Here is a 21,367-nt window from a genome sequence, read left to right as displayed (position 1 = left end):
CATGGATAAAGCTAGCTCAAATTGGGATGCTACTTCTTTTGCTCTGGTTGATGTTTTTGCACTCCTTACAAACTCCTGCTGTTGCTGCTTGGTTTTCTTCCCCTTAGGACATTGAGATGCATAGTGGCCCTCCTTTTGGTGCTTGAAACATTTTACATGACTGAACTCTTTTCTGCATGACCTTTTGATCATTCTCATGTCCTCCTTGTCCACATTGCTTGAAACAGTATCAAGTTGGGTCACTTCTTGGATAAAGCATCCCAAAGCTTCTTACTTGCACAGACACCTCAACCAAGGGGGTCCTAGCATGTAAAGAACCCATTTATAGCTATGAGCACCAACTCATCATCCTCCACCTTTACCTAGATAGCAGTGAGCTAATCTAGAAGTTCAATGATCTTTAAAGGTGATTGGCCACTGAGTGTATGGCATAGAGCTTGTTTTTTAGCAGCATCTTAAGAAATGTTCATTCGAGTACATGGTTATGTCCATTTGTTCTTCAGCAACATCTTGCAAGAAATGTTAAAACTTCAGACTGGTATAGAGTGATCAAGTCAAGGTATCATACATCTTCATTGTCTTTTTTGTACAATGTGATGATTTGCTTCACCTTGTCTGACTTTTGTTGTCTGGCCAACTGAACATGGTCAGTAGGAGTTGCAACCTTTTTTTATCTCTACAAAACTCCAAACATCAGTAATATATGTGATCTGCACTTTTGAGGTGTAAAGTTGGAAGCGCCCTCTAGGTAGTCTTACTTTTTGAGATTGAGACTAGTCATACCTGCAGCTCTTGGAGCATGCTAAAACCAAACAGGTCAAACTGGAATAACTTTGAAGACTGTTTAAACATTGAAGACTCTTGGGTATCACACACATCGAAATAAATGAATCACCTGTTTCAGGTTAAAATCAACCTTTCGATCATTGGAAGATCTGGGCATCACATTTTACAACCTATCACAAGTCCTTGTGCTTCTCACAAGCAAGGATCAATGTCCATTATTGAAGCTTGGACATCACACCCACTGAAATAAATAAGCCAGCTATCTCAAGTTTTGGAGGATTCTAGGCATTACACTCAACAATCCTATCATAGGTCCTTGTACCTCTCACGAGCATGGATCTTTTACAACAACTGAAACTTGGGTTATCCTACCCAGTGAAACCCTCCTGGTAACTACCTCTCAAATTACCTCTCACAAATAGCTGTGAATCTGGAAGATTTTAGATTCTTCACTCTGATACCATGTTAAATATTCAGAGGACAATAGGCAGATTCTGCAGTTAGAAAAATAACCCTAGTTACACAGTAGCGTAAAATAAAAAGATCCAATTAAAGCAGGAGATCTGAGTTTGTTAATCTATGTATACACACTGCAAATAATAAACAGCAAATACTCAGATCTGTTCTCAATACTGGATCAATCTTCTATTAAAAATTTAAATGTGAAAGAAAATTTACAATGCTTTAACTTAAATCTGGAATTGAACTAAAATGTGAATCACTCACATCCCTGCCTTTCTCTGATAGATGAATGATTCTAGTAAAGAAAGAAAAAGAAAAATACTAAACCAAAGATTAAAAACTCGTGACTTGGTAAAACTTGGCAGAGCCAAATTTTTCTGAATATGCAAAACATATATTTCTATGAAATAATCTTAAAAATCTGCATAATAAATCATAAAACTGATTTTAGAGGACTTGCAAGTGATAAGTACTAATCGACGAAGTAGTTTTTCATTTATTCATAATTTCATAGATCAAAAAATAATTTCATACACAATTATGCAATTTGTGATTGTTCATAATTTCATCATACTTTATGATATCACATATATTTTGGGTTAGATTTTTTTGTTTTTACTATTTATTTTGTTATAGTATGTGTGTCCGGGATTTTCTGCCCGTGTCCCCATCCCAGGGACATGGGATGGCTTGGGGATGTTTGCCAGCTGTCTCCCCAAAATCACCAAACCTGCGGGGATGTTCCTGAAGTGGTGGGACGGCAGGGAAACAGAATGGGGATGGCTTGACATCCCTGGTACACGACGATAATGTCTGAGATGTCCCCGACTGTCCCAGAGGTGGCTGGCCATCTCCTTTTTTCCAGCGACCAAAAAAAAAGATTGCTCTGATCTCTGCAGATCCACTGACAAGGTTTTAGCTGTTTTGCATGGCTAATAGGTATGAAGCACAATTTTGTCATGCTGACATTGGACACAAGAAAAACCCGTTAACTATCATTCAACTGCAAGTATCTTAGTAGCTTTAACATAGAGGATTTTACGTGATCAAATTAAAAAATTGAGATCTAAATGTTTGTGCTCTATTGCTTCTGCTTGCTGAATGCCATATGATTTACAGTGGTGCAATATATAGTAAATGCAGGAGTTTCTGGGGTTTAGTAGGAATCAAGAGTCAAGAGATCTGGAAGATAGATGTTCTATGAACTTTGTATCATTTGCAACTTTTTAAGGCTTGATGTGTGTACATTTTATAAATTAAAGAAAATTACCCAGAACACATCATGTGAATAAATAAAAATACTACAAAACATGATTGTAGCAAACACGGGATTTCTGGTTGCAAACGTTCATGTATAGAGTGTGACCCAAATATGGGTGCATATATGGAAATGTTCCAATGGGCTGATAAGGTGTCTGTGCAGTATCTGCCATGCAGATTCACATATCATGCAACTCTGCTTTATTTTTTCTTTTCTTTTTCTTTTTATGTGCGTGTGCGTTTTTACAGTTTCTGGGAGTACACATATCATGCAACTCTGCTTTATTTTTTTATTTTTTTATTTTTTAAATCAGATAAATTAGGCAATTGTAAAAGAATCGAGCAAGAAAAGGTATCTATGCAGTATCTACCATGCAGATTCACATATCATGCAACTCTGCTTTATTTTTTCTTTTCTTTTTTAAATCAGAAAAATTAGGCATTTGTAAAAGAATGAAGCAAGGAAACACTTGGGTTCACTCCACTTGGTGCTTAACTCCATGTGGTTGTCACGGAGATCTTATCAGGATGTATGTACAAAATTACAATGCTTGCCCTCAATCTCAGCACCCTGTCCTTTTGCGATTCATTTCTCACTTAACCACATTACATAAGATATATATATCATAAAAACTTCACTCAGTTACATACGTAAGATGTCAACACTTTATGACATTAAGATATGGATACCACAGAAAGCAGCCTAAAATTAGTTCGCCGTACAATGTTGAACTGAAGAACTGCAACAGATGCGAAGTAGCAAAACAGTGTAAATGTTCTTATCCTTTGAAAGTGATTATAAGAAGCTGGCGGCCTGCCAACTATTGGAATTGCCTCTACTCTGTCAAAGGGGCGAGACTGGATATTCCATCACCAATTCCTGTTGAAGCTCTGCTCTCTCTTAATTTTATTTTACTGGTATTCATGATGGGACAACTGCAGTCTGCTCTATTTAATGCAAAGTGCCGTGCCAAACTGGCCTAATCCGTGGTGCTAGTAAGTGAATGAAAATTATATGAATGGTCACCAATGACCAAAATAAGTCAGGGTCTCAGAAGGTAAAAGCTATTATAAAAGAGAAACAACAATCAATAATAAGGAATTAAAAAAATGTGTGCCTTGGGAATCAGGGAACTTCTTGGCATTATTCTAAATTTCCATTTATACTTTGGAACATTTTGCTGTTGTCGTTATTAATTACTAACATCATTGTCCCCCAAGAAGCTATAGGGAGTGCACTGGGAGTTACAGGGTGTTTGTAGATTGATTAAACTTTTTCTAGAATTTTTGGCAAGTATTATTTTCACCTCAAATGCTATGATAATGTATCTTCGAGTTATCGGGATATAATCTATTATTTAAGACATTACTCTTGAAGCTTCGTACATAAGAACAAAAGAGAGCAGTTTTGAGTTAAAGATCTATGCTGCTTGTACACAATTTTTGGAAGAAAACTTTGCACACCTCATATACTTGAAGACAATTAATACTGATAAATCAATACAGGAGAAGTAATGCTAACAGAATCCTAAAATTGATAGAAAGAAAACAATTGCACATTCACAATATGATTATATATCACAATTATTTACCCTGAGAAACCTTTTGGAAAAATCCCAATAAGAACAGCACTCACTATATTAACTCAAACTCACTGTATTGATACAACTGTTATAATACAATTAGATTTTGCTTGTGTGTAACCTTAATCCATGTGCTATTATTATAGGCATATCGCTATGGAAACTGCTAAGTAGTATTTTAATACAATGCATATTAAACAATAGGCCAAAAAACCACCTTGAAACAGGGCCCCTCTAATGGTGGATGAGTGTACAGTCTAAAAGGAAATTGTACAATACACATTCAACAATGCTATGTCATGTCTGTGGCAAATGCAATTTGTTTACACCTTCTTAGGTCCGGTATGCAAAAATATTTGGCAGTTATCTGTTTTGGCCTGTGGTTGAGACATGAATAATGCAAAAATTATTTGAGTTCTTTTTCTTTTCAATATTGAATTTAAGTATTTAACCAATATGTATTGTGGCTACAGTTTTCTGTTTGCTATTTTGGACAAATATAAATGCTCTTTAGAGTTTGATGTTTAACTCATTTTGAAACACCAGTTTACAGTTAATTATTTTTATGTTGGGCGATGTTAAGATGTTTTTGATTTTCTCCTTTGGTTGTTAGTTATGCTTTTGCTGGGATATAATTGTATGGTTGAATGACTCTTTTTAGTTGTGTACAGGTAGAGGGCCAAGGGGAAGAAGTTGTATTTGACCATTTACATGCAACTGCGTTTCAATATAGTCCTTTGGGAAGAACAATTTTAGGACCTGCAAAAAATATCAAGACAATTACAAAATCTCATCTGCAGCAGTACATTTCCACCCATTACACGGCTCCTAGAATGGTAAGATGGTTTTGATTTTATCATTGTCTCCTGCTGTTTTCTCTTTATTTTCTTGTGATTAATTCAATAGAGGCAGTAAACCACCAAGATTAATGGCTTGAATAAAATCATACTTCTCAAAATCAAGCTAGCTATGTTTGCATGACGTCTATTGTGGTTTAAGATTAATCTAAAATCAGTGTTGAGACTTGGGCCTGAGCCTTTCAGTGATCACAATGTTAATTATGATGGATTGTATAGGTCATTTCTGCAGCTGGTGCTGTGAAACATGAAGAAATTGTGGAACTAGTTAAGAAATTGTTTAGTAATCTACCATCAAGTGGGATAACTACAAATCAGCTGGTAGAGAAAGAGTCATCCATCTTCACTGGATCAGAGGTTAGTATGATTCTATTGATTTGGACTTATTTATATTAAAATCACTTTTTCATTTCAATGAGGGTTTTTTAACTTCTAAAATTCAAGTATCCATTCTAATTTATTGTTTCATCTCATTCAGGTTCGCATGATAGATGATGATGTCCCTTTAGCACAATTTGCGGTAGCATTTAATGGAGCTTCATGGACAGATCCAGATTCAATTGCATTGATGGTTATGCAAACAATATTGGGGTCTTGGAACAAGAGTGCTGGAGGTGGCAAGCACATGGGGTGGGTTCTTTTGAAGTCTGAATTCATATTCATGCCAAGCCATATGTTGAGAATTATTGCTACTACGTGGTTTAAGATGGTAGTAATTAGAAATATTTTAGATTGCTTATTTAGTTTTGTTTGGAGTATTATTGGTTTTTGGTAAACAAACTTTCAGAAATACTTGTTTTTGGAAAATACAGGTCAGTCCTTGCTCAGAAGGTTGCAATAAATGACATGGCTGAGAGTATAATGGCTTTCAACACTAACTATAAAGACACTGGATTATTTGGTGTTTATGCCATAGCTAAGGTACCATATCCGTTTTCATGCATATGCAAAGTTCACTATCTCTTTTTTTTTAGCATTTCATATTATAGAAAGTTGTTCTGTCCAATTTTTGTGTTACCTATTAATATGAAATTCTTATCATGGGGTTAAAAATAGATTGATTGGGAGAATTGGTGTTAAATGCAAAGTAGAATGCTTTTTACATGGAGGGCTGTGCTTCAGTATTATTTAAGCCACTAATATTGAGAACTTAGTTTTTGCAAGCAATTTCAAGTTGTGGACTTCGTCTCATTTGAACTTATAAACTTAATTGCGAATTTCAGAATTTTAATTTAGATATTCCCATCCTAAGGCATGTAGTCCATGGGCTCTTGCAATTGAACAATATTTGGATATGAGATTGAGTTATAGTGGTTATATAATTGATCCTTTTTATTATGTAATTCAAAAATACTCGTTTTAAGTTTCTTTGGAAATAACTTGTGCTTTAAGAATCCAGACAGAAATATTTAATATTTCACAATATAAGGGAAATCCCAAGTTTCTTCAAGATACTAGTCTAAAATTAACTTGACTTTTGGTGTTTGCTAGATATTATTATTTAACCCATGCATGCACATCAGTAGGCAAAAGGTCAGTTATGTTAAAATGCTGGACTATTACCAGAGTGATAAGTCAACTTTAACTTAATGGTAGTATTGATGTGTGTAAGCTTGAATTGGCAGCCCTTATTTAGAAAATGAAAGGTCCAAAGAGTGAGCTACTTGGAATTCTCATATTTCCAGAGGCATGAGGTTTGGTAGGATGTCTGAATGAAATCTTGGTTTCACTTGGGAGTGGTTGTTGTTGTAACTTCTAGTTGGAAAATTTCAGAGATCTGTTGCACATTTTTTGGAATATGTTTTTGGTGAGAGATCTGTTGAACTTTATGTTATCACAGTTCTTTGGAGTTAGTTTACTTGTATTGGCAATCAAACCAACTATTTTTGACATGGTATGAGATAAGTAGGGTGTTGTATTGCTTGAAAATGCATCCGTTAGAGAATATGAAATACACCTTATTACTTCATAAAACATGAATTCAAAACCAACATTTTAGCAACCTGTGCCTTTGTTTTTTTATTTAAAAATTTATTCGATGGCCCTTCAGTTTTCTGCATAATGTACCCTTTCAGATTGAATGACCCTATCGAAGACTATTGCCATTTTTCAATTGCCTTTTCCAAATAACATTGTATAACCATTCCAACTAGTGACCATTCAACAGCAATAAAAATATCAAACTGCAATAATATCAAAGAAGAAATGTTGTTGTAGCAGGCATATCTTTGTCTAAGAACTGCAAAGTTGTATGTGACAGCAATTCAAATGCTGTACCATGCAATACAACTTGCTGACTGCAGTCCCAAATGGCATGCCAGGTATCACATTTGCTGAGTAATATTATTACTGTGGGTGTCACATTTGCTGTGTAATATTATGAATGTGATTAGTGTTGAATGCAACTGAGATCATGACAATCCGACACGAATGAAGTTATCTGCGAAGTTAGAAAAGTGGTTACTAGTTGCAGCCATTGAACCAAATTTAGCTGTATTCAAGTTAAGCACTCAAAATTCCCAAAAGTGTCTCAATTAACTGGTGTACAGGGCAGAAAACGTGCACTCCAAATTTGAGCATTGGTGCGGTATTAAACAAATATGAATCTAGACTTTACATTGCCTGATTACTTGAGCATTGGTGCAATACTAAACAAATTTTGTATGCAAATGAATATCAAATCAACTAGGAACATCCATTGCAGATATGGAAATCATATATTATTCAGTATACCATAAACATACGTGTAACAGAGAAATTGCAACACCTTGATCTCTCCATCATAGACATGTAACAGAGAGTTGGCCAAATTGCAGTGTGTTGATCTTTCTATCAACTGCTCTGATGCCACATGTTAGATTGGAGAGAGAAAAAATCAAGAAAACTTGTGTTCTTCTGCATTGCACAGGATAAATGTGAACACAAGATATAGATCATATTTGAATGGGTCAATGCACAGGTTTTAAAAGCCACCCAAACTGCCTATGTGAATTATCCCAGACTCGTATATTGCTTCAAATCTGATATGGGTTTTCGTTTTTGCTCATGTTTTGCTTCATTTCATTGCAAAGTAACAACATTCAAACATGCAAACTAAACATGCAAGGAACCGATATAGATTTCCAAGGAAATAAGCATGTTACAAAGACAAATCTATTGATAATGATTCTGATATAAAACATGCATGATCATTTGAAACATATAGAAGAAGATTGAATGACATGCAAGAAGAGAGACCTATGCAATGTGTAGCTAGTGCTGTAGAGATGCCACAATACCAACATGCAAGGAGGAATCAATATCAACCAAGCCTACAAATAATTGCTGCAATATGAAGAATGAATACTGTCCAAAATTGGAGAAGCTGCTACTACACAATCACCCTAGCTGGAAAATCTCCTTTTTAAACCTGATTAAAATGATGCCAATCTGCTCAATGATGAACCCTGAGTGAGCCCACCTCTAAAGTAGTGTTGGGTTTCCGTCCAACCTACGAATATCCAAGGGTTTCTGTCCTCAGATATGGCTGCTACTGTCAAACCAGCAACAATGGAGAAATTATCAAGTATCAAATCAACATATCATAATGCTTGGAGAAAGATGGAAACCCCTTAAATAGATTTTCTAAACCGCTTTTGGACTCAATATTACTTTATGGGCTCAAAATAATATTATTTATTTCTCCATCAAAATAATTGACAATGCCAGCCTCTCATCCCTTATATCTCCAAATTAGCCTACTGGAATGACAGAAGAATGGGCTAATCAAGACCTGAATGATCACTGAGGAGAAGGGCAAAATGAAGAAAACTTGTGTTCTTTTGCATTGCAGAGGATAAATGTGAACACAAGATATAGATTATATTTGAATGAGTCAATGCACAGGTTTAAAAGCCACCCATACTACCTATGACTAACCACCAACAGCCATGCACACAAAACAAACATGAAAATGATTTAATAAATAAAACAAATCAAAACTTTGGATCACAATCTCCAACACAGACTATATATGCTTGTTGACTATATCGAGCACGCTGAAGCTGCATTAGATTACTTGACGTTTCTATAAACAAAATTGTTGTCAGTAAAGATGTTGATGAGAAAATGTCCTTCATGGATAATGGTAATGCTATAATTCTGGAATAGTTTCTACTAATAATTCTGGAATAGTTTCTTGTGTGAAAATAAAACAAAGCTTGGAGTCATAACATACTGTTCCCTTATCTTCGGTGGGATTAAGATATAAGGCTGCTGTCAATACAAGTTGTGAGGCGATGTGGATGCAGAAGGTATCAGTTGATTTTCAACTGATTAAACAACTATCTAACAATCAAAGTGTGATCAATGCAGTGAAGAATCCAGTCTATCATGCTAAATAATAATAATTCTTTAGTTGAAAAGCATACTAAATAATAATTTACATTACATCCTTTAGTTGGTCAATAATGAAGATGTTTGTCTTTATTATAGTTCTACAAAAGATTAGTTTGCTGACATAATGAATAAATCACTTGGTTGAGATAAATTTGGGATTGAATTTGGTTTAGTCAATAAAGTGAACTGCAAGATGATATAAAGTTAGAAAAGTTAAGCAACATAGTCGTTTGAGTTGGCTTAATTATAGGGAACTTGTTATGCCTAAATCAAAAGCTTGTTAGTATATTGTTTCATTGTTTTTGTTTGCTTTAACAGGCTGCCAGCGCATATATAGTGGCATAATATAATGGTACTGCATGTGCTCCAATTTTTAGTAAGATAAACATCGTAGGATATGCAATTTTGAATTTTATAATTCTATCAAAATTTTTCTTTTCCCAAAATTTGTGAGATATTTTTCCTATATTGTTGAGAGATGTAAATGTTTATTTTCCAGCATTGTCTTGTTGATTGTGCTTAAATGTTATATTTATAAATCAGGCGTGGCAAGAGGGTTAGGGTTAAGATACTAGTTACATCTTTCTTGTTTTCATGTTTAGAGTATTATATAGGTTAAAGATAAAAACAATTTTTTTAAGTCATTTCCAAGTGAGACAATAAATTGTTGGATGAAACCCTAGTATTGGAGCATGAGACTCCCTTATGCAAGCATTCCTTCATTTACCTTATATGTAGGAGCATCCAGGGGTGTAGGGAAATCCTGCATCTCCTAAAAATAGTGTTATTTTAATTTTCTATTATGGTTACATGGTTAAAAATAAATGCAAGCATTTATAGGTCTCCATGTATCTACGAAAGTGCCCCAGAGGACACAGAAGTTGAAATTATTTAATATTTGTGGCCTATGTTCAATGGAAATTGTAATTTTCAGGAAGGGACACCTTTTTCTATCGTTTATAATGCTAAAATCATTAAAGTACCCTTCTTGATGTGGGAACGAGGAAGTGGAAGAGTCATGCACTCATAATTATTGTATAGTTACATAAAAATGGGAAAATACACCTTTTTAGGAACCCACTGTGGAAAATTGAAAAGACACCTTTTAGGAGCCCTTCTAGGGAAGTTGAAAGGTCATTTATTGGCTATGCGTAGGTTTTATTGATAGCCATGTGTTGTTCATCAAGAGGGGGAGCAGGATTTCAAAGGGGCACAAGGATGCTACAAAAGGGAGGCTTGGGCTAGAGGTTATTCTTTCAGAGTTGAGTTATTCTTTTTATAGATAAAGAGTAGTAAGGGGTGTAGAAGAATAGCTCGTAGCTCCATCTTGCAAAGTTGTAAAGCCTAAGTGGCTAACATTTGTAATTGAAGAATGTGTTTTGTTTTATTGAAATAGAAGAGCATGTATGTGAATTTTCATTTTATTGAGAAATAAAGTGTGTTAGGGGAGAGTCGTCATCATCAATATTGTTCATTCAAGTTAACTATCTCACCCTTCGCTGGATTAAAAAACGTGACCTTCAGTATTTTAGAGTATACACACATCTTCACCATTAGGCTCGCTCAAGTTGCACCACCCTCTTAGAGATGTTACATACATGGTGATACACCTACTTGTACTAGAAAGCTTCGTACTCCTTTTTAATATTGACAATTTCTCTCTGTTCTTATTACTCCTACCCTAAGAGTAACATTGTAAGTAGGAAAATGCTTGATTGCATATTTTCAATTTTGAAAACTTGGATATTGGATTGTATTGTAAGCCATTAACTTGATTAGTGTCAGGCCTACTGTTATATATTTATTTAACTCATCAAGAGGCATTATCATGTTTTATCATCTATACAAGAGAAAATACGATTTTATTTTGAATTTATTGAAAGAGTGTTGATGATATTTATTATGGAATTCTGATGTCTTAACTTCACTATATTGTGTTGTAGCTGCTATATACGAGTAAATGACTTTTAATGGTATTTTTAAAAACTTATCGTGAGCTTTTTATGATTGCAGCCAGATGGTTTGGATGATTTATCCCATGTTATAATGCACGAGATCTGTAAGCTGATATATCGAGTTACAGAAGATGATGTTACTCGGGCATGCAATCAGGTACCTCTTTTGCTGGCTTAGTTTAATTTGTCAGGTTGCATGTTATGATGCTTGATATCCAAGCAAGTTGTTTAATTTGATAAACTGATTTCTTTGCTTTATGCAATTGCATATCTCTATGTTCCTAGAATACTCTTGCTTTCTTTGTTGAAGGATTGATAAATGCGGTCTGAATATAGAAATGATTTAACTGGTGGGTAGGACATCAAAGCTAGTATTTATTGTTTATTGGATTGTTTTTAAGGGTTTATATCATTTGTTAAGTGTGTATTTCAAATGCATCTTTTACCCTTTTGCAGTGCTCCTGTATAAGTACAACTTGAATATAATTATAAAATCATCTGATGAGAGTTGGTTGTCATTTGTTCGCTTGCTATGCCTTGTCCTGCTGGAGATCACTCAGCAATTTCATCTTTTTTCATATCAATATCAAGTTTTAGCTAATCGTAAGAAAACTTCTTTTATCTGCAGTTGAAATCATCTTTACAGCTTCACATTGATGGCACCAGTCCTGTTGCAGAAGATATTGGTCGGCAGGTAAACATTTCATTGTAGTTACTAAATTATATCCATAGCTTATCTATAGAGTGGTATCTTAATCTTTTGAAAAATGATATTTTTTAATAATTTTTTTTTCTTATAATATATATATATTTTTCCCTGTTGCAGTTGCTGACATATGGCCGGAGGATCCCAGCTGCAGAACTGTTTGCTAGAATAGATGCAGTTAATGTGGCTACAGTGAATCGAGTAGCAAACCGATTCATCTTTGATAGGGTATGTTTACGGGGAGCATGTATTTTGTCCTGGTAGAGTTAACTGTACAGAATTTGTTCTGTAGGAATGGAATTATATCTTCCAAATGATTTAAAAAAAAAACAAAATTTTGAGCATTAATCTTGTTGTTCCTGCAGGATGTGGCCATTGCAGCAATGGGACCCATTCAGACCCTTCCTGACTATAACTGGTTCCGCCGCCGCACATATTGGCTCCGTTATTAGATGATATATTTATTTTTCCTGAAACAAGGAAAGGTTGTTACTGGAAGCTGCCTACAATTGTCTTTTGAATAACGACTAGAAGAACTTGCAAATATTTTATAAGAGATGGTGGTCTTATAATTGGAGCTCTGTAGGCTGACAGTTCCTTTCCTCTTTATTATTTTCATTGATGAGTCAACTAAATTGCATTGCTCATCTTTGCATTTCTTTAGAGAATTATTGTCTTCAACATGACAATTTTTCATTCATGTTTTAGCTCAGTGCCTGTGAATGTAATCTTTTTTGAAAGGAATAAAATTATTACCACGTAGTAATCACTAGCAATGATGGCATGCACATACATTCAACCTTCCACTCTTTGGAAGATTGGATCTGATGATCTTTGTCAGCGCAGCCCTGATTTGATTGATTATCTTTATGCTGTAATATGTCACACTGGTAAATTACTGCTCGCATGGATCCATTTTATTTTACTTCAAGTTGAAAGTCTCCTCGATTTTTCCCGTGCTAACATTTTTCATTGTTGTGTTATTATTTTATATGCTTGTTATTAGTTCATTTTGAAACTGGAGATAGGACTGTTGATAAAGACGATATGTAGATTAATATTTTTGATTGCAGCCTATTCTCATTTTTGTATGCATGCTACTTCAATATTCATAACAAATTAATATTAATATTTTTGTATGTATGCAGGCAATTATAATATCAAATTAATAAGTAAGGAGTTGTGGTTTCAGAACACCATTTAATAGTATACAAGTAATCTGAACTAGCATACAAGGTAAACAATCATTTAAGTGTATGAAAAGAACTTTTGATGATATTGTAAGGAGGATTAAAACTTGGTAAATAATCATTTTCAGAAAGACACAGATTTTGACCAAATTTGTTCTAGAAGACAATAACGGGAGTGTAAACGTTATTTCTGCTTAAGCTTTTCTTTGTTGTCTTCAATCTACAAATAACTGAATACGCTTTAAATAAATATAAACAGCAGCAGGCAATAGATCAAGCATGCAAATAATTATTCCCTCAAGCTCATCCGTATATTACTGCTACAAACCTTCGACACCTTAGAAAAATATTACCTGCTTCTGTCGCCGCCGCTGCCTTCTTGCCAATCAAGAATCTCTTGATGTAGGCAAAATTTCGCTTTCCCAGTCACTTATCCTCGCGAGATTTGCAAACCTTGAGCTGCCAACATTCCATATTCAAATTCCGGCCAACGAGTCACCACCTTTATTAATTGTTTTGGTAGACGCCGTTGCCAGCCTTATCCAAGTAGCAATTATAATACATCGGCCATATGCTTATATCAAATAGGTAGTTGATGATGATGCAGATCCACTTTTGATGTGTAATTGCACTTATTATAGCTTTGACTTTAATATACGTTAGGCAATGTCTATCCAGCACCCATATTGTCCCATTGACCGTGTTTAATAATATGGGTGCTGGATAGACATTGACAGACTCGAGAGCCTTTAAAAGGGAAGAACAATATAAATCCAGGGAAAAGTTGCCTGCATGACCTTTTGTAAAATCATATAATCATAAAAAATATGCTTCTCCAAACTATGACCCAATATATCTATAAGCAAGATCCAAAATTGGAAATCATCGTTAGTTTCTAAAATCAAGAGATACACTCATACGCTAAAAACAGCACCAAAATCTCCATACGAATTGTTCCTCTTGTTTCCTTTTCCTATATACATAATTCTTTAGGCATGAAATGGACTAGAGGGACCACTTAATAAAGTTCATGGAGTAAAGTTTTTGAAGTCATTAATTATTGAACACAATCAATGCTACAATATAAGTGCTGGATGGACAAAGTTATCGAGTCTATTGATGTAATGAAGGTGAATACATTGGTTTGAATTTTTGAGATGAGTTTTTTCTCAAAAAGATTTCAAGAGTTTTTCTTTTTTAAGTACTATACCACTGGTGAATGCTTTTTTATTTGTTTTTTCGTTTTCTAAACTGTTAGATCTTTACGTGTAGGTCTCCCCATTTGATTAATGTGGAAAGTTCATGCGCTATCAACTTTCTTTCTTGATTACCTAAAACCAGGGCAAATGATTAACACGTCCTACATTGATCTTAGCAGTATGTCCAGGGGACAGCAAGTTTGTTACTCACGTTAGACATTGGGGGCACTCTACATTTTCTTTTCGGAATGAGACCTTTAAATATTGCTTAAATACCATTTAAAAAAGACCTTGCTAGCTGGCACTAGTACATTCGGAGCTGATTTCCAACGGCCGTTTGTCGGATTTGCAATGAATTTTCATTGGAGTGTCGAGAAAATCAACCGTCGAAAACTCGGCGTCGGATTGGTCGACAATGCCATGCTCGTTGGAAATACGACAATCCAATGGACTCTGTTGATGTCAAAGAAGTCGTTGGAATCAGTAGATTTCGTCGCAAAGCCGATGACGATTTGGAACTTCGCACCGACGGTGATGCTCGTTATCCGATGCTTGTGTCGTCAGTCCATTCGGAGACATCGACGGCCGTCCGACTATGAAGTGCCGTCGCGTGTACAGCATCCTCGTCGGTCGAAAGCTTGGTATTCGTTGTAATTCCGACGATGATAATTTTTATCAAAAAAAATAAATTATTATCCAATCATTGATATGTACAGCGAATGATATTCTATCCCCACCACCTACCAGTAGGGGCATAGGTTTGAGGCTAATATGAGGTGCATGGTTTCAAGCTAATATTATCAGGCGCACCATGGTTGAGATGGTCCAACTCCCTAGTCTCACTCTACGACTAAGCTCATGCTATATCTAAATCAAAGACATCTCAAATACATTGTCGGTGGAAAGTTGCAAAATGCCATTTTCATACATAAGCAAGACATACACAATTGGGCACAATCACCAAGAGAACAGTAAAAAGTGTGTTTGAGATCATTGTCCTAATTGTGGTGTGGTCACGAAGAGATCACCGTAAATTTGTCAACCTCTTCATGACCACACCACAATTAGGACAATGATCTCAAACACACTTTGTTCTCTTGGTGATTGTGCCCAATTGTGTATGTCTTATTTATGTATGAAAATGGCATTTTGTGTCTTTGATTTAGATATGGCATGAGCTTAGTTGTAGAGTGAGACTAGGGAGTTGGACCATCTCAACCATGGTGCGCCTACATATGTATATAGTTTTGTGTATTCATTAAAGATTTTCATTTAATTTTGAGCATTTTGGTTAGCAAATCAGGGGTGCACTTTGCATTCTTGTTGTTATCCAATTCACTTATTTTAGCTCTGTTTCTTTCTTTGGATTTGGGGTCTAGAGCTCCTCCCTAAGTAGAGATTGTTGGTTTTGTCTCCCTTGCTTTGGTTGGAGAGTTTCTTGCTATCTCTGGTAGTTAGACCACAGAGTTCAGCTTTTCTTAGATTCATTAAACTTTTTATTTGTTGTGTAGTGTCTTTCTTGATATGCTTGATTAGGATAGTGTTTAATCTTTGATTTGCTACCCTAATGACTAACATTTGTTTCTTGTGCTTCTCTTTGTGTGTGTGGCAATCAAATAGGTTTTTCTAACTATCCTTCTTGTTGCAGAGCATCATATACATATACATATTATGTATATATCTATATATCTACATATACATATATGACCAAATCCTATATATCATTTGGTTTGATTTTATTATTGGTTGTTTTCACATATGATATTATTATAATACCTAATGTTATATCCCTATTTATTTTTGTTATCCAATTTTCATTTATATGTCAATTGCATTTAATAGGGGTTTTTTTGTTGTTAGCATCTTCATGCTTTGAGTCTAAATTTTAATATCTTGAAGCTTATTTTAGTCTTTTCTAAGGTCCTAGGTCTTTGTTGTTTTGGAAATCTCATTAAAAGGATTCGAAAGGTTTCAAATGTACCTTATAAATGAAAAGAAGGGCTATATTCTTATGATTATATTGTAAAAACTTTAGAAAAGAAGCACATTCATGTGACTTCATGAAAGCAAAATTTTTTTCCAAAAGAAAATACTTCGAAGGGAAGGTCATTCAAGTCTTCAACTGCATGTTCTACATGTGACCAATGATTAACTTGAGTTTGAAGGAGTCAAACTCGGGTTTGACATAGCTGGACTTAGGTTTTCATGCAAATACCCTATTAGGGAGAGGGACCAGTAGTTGTGAGGGGTAACTTTGTCAACATGTTGTGTGTGTGAAAAAGTGAACCTGTAATTGCAAGCACAACACTTCAATTAAGTCATTATATGCATGGTTAGTAATCAATAATCAATAAGAAATAAACCATAGCAAAGCGACTAATTGCCTTCTAAAAGATGCGAGTATAAGATTGCTCTCAGATTTTTATAAGCAATACCAGTGACTAGACTACACCAAGACGAAGGATTTAATCTATATGATATTAAGCTATATGGATGCAAGATGGATGAGTAATTCAAGCAAATTCAAACAACAATGCATGCAAGCAATAATGAATGTAAAATGGATGCAAGTAATCTAAAAAAGCACAATGATTTCAATGACTCCAGAGCGAAATTAGCATGATAATAATTTCCAAGCGTGTTCTCAAAAATCTCTGGGGTGAATTGGAATGAGAGCTGAAGATTGAATTTATAGAGAATTACAAAAAAAACTCAATTTAGGATTAATTGAAAATAATTGAGAAATCAGGTTGAGTTAACCTTGAGATAGATTCCAATTATAGTTTAATTGAAATGTATTCAAATTAGAAGTCCAAGTTGCATTGGAAAATAATAATAAATTAGTTCCATGCATATCTGATAAAAATAGATAATTCTTCAATTTAATCAAGAAAAGAGTTTTCTTAATGCAACTGAACTTCTTTTTTTGAAAAGCTTTGAGTTCCAATTTTAGAGAATAAGTCAACAATTCAATTAAATTGCTTTTCTGATTTCAAGTTCTAAATTAAAAAAAAAGAAATAATATCTCAAGTTTGATTTCTTTCTCAATTCAATTCTTTTTTTTGACTTTTGTTTTGTTTCAATTCAACTCTTTGTAATAAATTAATTCATCTTTTGTAATAAATTAATCCTTTCGCATGATTGAATGACGAATTTATTAATTAATTAAATATGCAAAGATATTTAATAAATTAAAATGGGATAATTGATCAAAATGATTATTCTTGAAATAATTCAATTAATTAAATAAATATTTAATTAATATTGAGTGGTTGATTTGCCATGTGATTTTTGATAATCAAAGAATTAATAATGTGCTCAAGATTGATTTAATTGCCTTTGGTTAGGACCTTGGTGATGTTGTTGAGATTAGGGGCCCATGGTTTAGATGACCAATTTTAGGGTATTACATTTGCCCCTCTTTGAATTAATGTGCGAGCAGCGCTTTGATTCAAAGAATGTGTGATGTCTAGGAGATGCCAGTTCTGAACTTGATTGATCACGAACTAGATAAAAAGCGAGGTGTTAGCTTGATTCGAAGCGACAAAGCTAAATGAGGTCTGATTAAAGTGATACCGATCCCGAACTTGATTGAACTGAGGAACGATAGAAAACAAAGATACCAAACTTGAACTTGATTGATCAAGAAGCGGATCTTACTGATCTAGAACTTGATTGATCTTAGATACAGTGAATGATGATAAAAATTGATCTTGAACTTGATTGATCAAGACACGATGAGCGAAGAATAAACCATCCAGCTTGATCAAGAAACGAATACTGAACACCTGCTTAGATTTAGAATGACCAAAGAAACTCTTTAAACTTTTGATTGAGTTTAAACGAATAATCAGTTTGATTTGAAGCAATGAAACTGATTAATGTTAAGAAATTAATTCAGATGAAAGACAAATATCAGCTTGATTTGAAGCGATGAAACTAATGTGCCCCTAGCGATTGATTGATTCAAATGATCGAGAGATCTCAACTTGATGTGAAGCAATGAAGTTGAGATGCCCCTTAGCAATAAGGATTTTTTTCTTTAATTGGAAAGATTTTGCTCAACTTTTGATGAAGATTTGAAAAAAATTCTCGACTTGTGAGATGTGAAGTCATAAGGTCATGAGTATACCCCCTTGGGAGTGAAATCGAAAGATAGCGAGGGTAGTTGATTATAGGCAATTGTTTAGCGAAAATAAGTTATTTGAGCACAAATTGAATTTGAGGATTTTTCTGAAGATTTGACAATGATTGATGAGAAATTGAGTGTAGAGTTGATTGGTAGAATTGAAATTGATATAAGATTCAGTGTTTTGGAATAGAGCACAATTTGAAGAAAAAATGAGCATTTGATAAAAAAAGCGCTAAGTGGTCAAAATTTTGAAATTGACTAGCAAGACGATCTCGAATTTCAATTTTGATCCCGAAAATGGAATCAGAGCAGGCACATTAGCCAAGGGTACAATTCTTGTGTCCATCGGAGCAAGTTGAAAAATTAGGTTTTAAGTTATATATAGGACAAAAGTGTCATTTTCAATTCATTTGAACCCTCCAAGTTTGAAAATTCAAAAAGCCTTCTGTGAAGAAAAATGGTGGTCTCTACTCGTCAGCATCGATTTGAGCGCCAGAGAAGACATAATCGACCCCGAGACTACAAGCTAGCAGTAAGTGATCGATCTTTAGCCTCTTTATGTTTCCAAATTTGAATTTTTTTGGTGTATTTTTCACGTTTTTGATGGGTTTATCGTGCGAGACGGAATTCTGTCTCGTACGAGAAACTGACAATTTTTGTTTTATCGTTTAAACCCATTAGAATTGTCGTATGAGAGCAACCCTTGTGTCGTACGATAGGTCGATTTAAAAGACCATTTTGTCATGTGATGTATAAAACTTTGTCGTTTGGGGTTGTTTTCTCATACGAAAGCCATTCCTGACTCGTACGAGATTCTGTTTAACTGTGTTTTTCCGTTCGGAAAACAGTGACAATTTTTGAAAGTGTAAACATGAAATTTTGGTTTTGTATTTAACTTATTTGGATTTGCGTGATGTTTAACTTCTCTTGTAGGCTAATTTGGAATGTTTTCTGATGTTCATTGTTGGGTTTTGCAGGTTTGTTTACCTCCTGTGCTCTTCAGATGTGTATATCCACCCACGATAGCTTTAGTTCGGGATTTGTCTGAGGTTGAGCAGGCTCATGTTGATTTATGCGGCTTGGCTCATTTGATGAGGTTACCTGATATCCGTGTGAACCACGGGATGCTCACGGGGTTGGTAGAACGATTTCATTCGGAGCATAATACCTTTCATTTGCCAGTTGGGGAGTTGACCATCATTCCTGAGGATGTGTACAGGATTCTTCGTATCCCTTTTGCTGGGATAAGGTGGACTATGATACCACATTGTTATCTAGACTGCAGGCACTGAGGAATGTATTCAGGGATCCAGATATCTTGACTCGTTCTATGAGTTGGGATATATTGATGAGAAGGTACAGTGAGGAGTATCCGCTGGCATGTGTCTTAGCAGGTTTTATTGGGTGCTTTTTGATGCCAGACCGAGGGCAGTAACCGAGGGCAGTAGGGTTTCCAGAGCGGATGGGGTCGGATACTCGAGCGATTGATAGAGTCCCCTTAGAGACTTGGCTGGGGTTCTTGCTTACTGGCCCACATGTATCGAGAGATGCATGAGATCGTTTATAGAGAGGGGCGGAGCATGGCTGCTGGGGTGTACATTTTGCAGGTGTGGACTTGGGAGCACCTTCCCGTGCGTCGGTCGATAGTGACAGATAGTAGGGAGCTAGGACATGTTGGGAAAAATGGTGTCTCAACCTTGCATTTATGCGAGGTTACTATTTATAGTAAGTTTTCATTTGAGCACGAAATGGTGCGAAACTCTCCCTGAAGCTTCTGGTTGGCTAGATAAGCATTCCAGTAAAGTTGCATCGCAAGGTCACAGCTAGTTTTGAAGATATTAAAGTTTTCATCTTGGAGGGGTGCGATAAAATGTTTAAACTTAATTTTGGGGGCTTTAGAGGCTCCGAAATGCCCTGAAAAGTGGCCATAACCGGCGTAGCGGGTTACGAAGTGATAGAGCACTTCGCGAGCTTTCCAGCGCTTCAAACGGTTCGTCAATCGGACACCCGGTTCTCAAGTTATGGCCTTCGGAAGTTTGTACTCCTGAAATAGGAAAAATAATTTGTATCGGATACATAAATGAGCTGTAAAAGGGAGCGACACGTGTTGATGTGTGCTTTAACATGTCATAGGGCATCTAGAAGGGATATAAGGTCGGCTACACCTTATTGGGTGGTTTTAGCCCATGGTTTTGTAATACCGTTTGACGGTTTCTTGTATTGTATCTCCTATTTATGAGGTGTGTGAGATAGAGGTTGTGCGTAAGAGTCTTATGGCTATTGAGTTGCCTCTGAATCTCTGATTAGTGGCACTCCTGCGAAGAGCTTGCTCTGCAAGTATGTTGTAATCTGTTTTTGATTGCTGAATAAAATATTGAGCTGCTTTTAGAGTGTGGGGTTTTTCTCCCGAAAGGGTTTTCCCCACGTAAATCACTGTGTTGTGGTATGAATGCTATTATATCTATTTCTATTTTTCTGTAACTGTTGTAATGATCTGAAAAAGTTTTGCATTACCCTCCTCTCAAGGTTAGTGTAGGAAGTTGTTTCCGCTACTTAACTTCCTTACAGGACAGCCGGTCATCTTTAGATATGCTGGATATATTACGCAGCCCCATCTGGGCAAGACAAACTTCTGGAGACGGCAGCTCGATGACTTGATAGTTGTCGTATGGCGACCATATAGAGGTTTAGAGCCATGGGATGACTAGTGGGCAGTGCGCAGAGATCTATTTGTCACACGCCCACTGATTGGGAGATCGTAGACTGTTGTGGAGCAATTCGTCATTTCACGAGTGATGAGGCAGTATGGCCGACCTCAGGGGATCTCACAGGAGTTTACAATGTATGCTAGGTATGCTGA

The 21,367-nt window shown here is 35.5% G+C and overlaps 1 protein-coding gene across 1 annotated transcript in view; it reads left to right on the top strand.

Moving 5' to 3' along the window:
- The window catches only part of LOC131073650 (probable mitochondrial-processing peptidase subunit beta, mitochondrial), a 36,569-nt gene extending 23,817 nt beyond the window's left edge, over window positions 1–12,752 (top strand). Inside the window, exons 3-10 of the mRNA XM_058010148.2 lie at window positions 4,763–4,927; window positions 5,168–5,305; window positions 5,427–5,578; window positions 5,761–5,869; window positions 11,339–11,437; window positions 11,909–11,974; window positions 12,107–12,214; window positions 12,352–12,752. Coding sequence (XP_057866131.2) covers window positions 4,763–4,927; window positions 5,168–5,305; window positions 5,427–5,578; window positions 5,761–5,869; window positions 11,339–11,437; window positions 11,909–11,974; window positions 12,107–12,214; window positions 12,352–12,438 — 924 coding nt within the window. The 3' untranslated portion in view covers window positions 12,439–12,752. The remainder of the gene's footprint in view (window positions 1–4,762; window positions 4,928–5,167; window positions 5,306–5,426; window positions 5,579–5,760; window positions 5,870–11,338; window positions 11,438–11,908; window positions 11,975–12,106; window positions 12,215–12,351) is intronic.
- The last annotated feature ends 8,615 nt before the right edge of the window (window positions 12,753–21,367 follow it).

The sequence above is a fragment of the Cryptomeria japonica genome, chromosome 11, assembly GCF_030272615.1.
Source record: "Cryptomeria japonica chromosome 11, Sugi_1.0, whole genome shotgun sequence".
NCBI lineage: Eukaryota > Viridiplantae > Streptophyta > Pinopsida > Cupressales > Cupressaceae > Cryptomeria > Cryptomeria japonica.
Note: the sequence above shows the minus strand (reverse complement) of the source record. Positions and strands in the feature narration are given on the sequence as shown.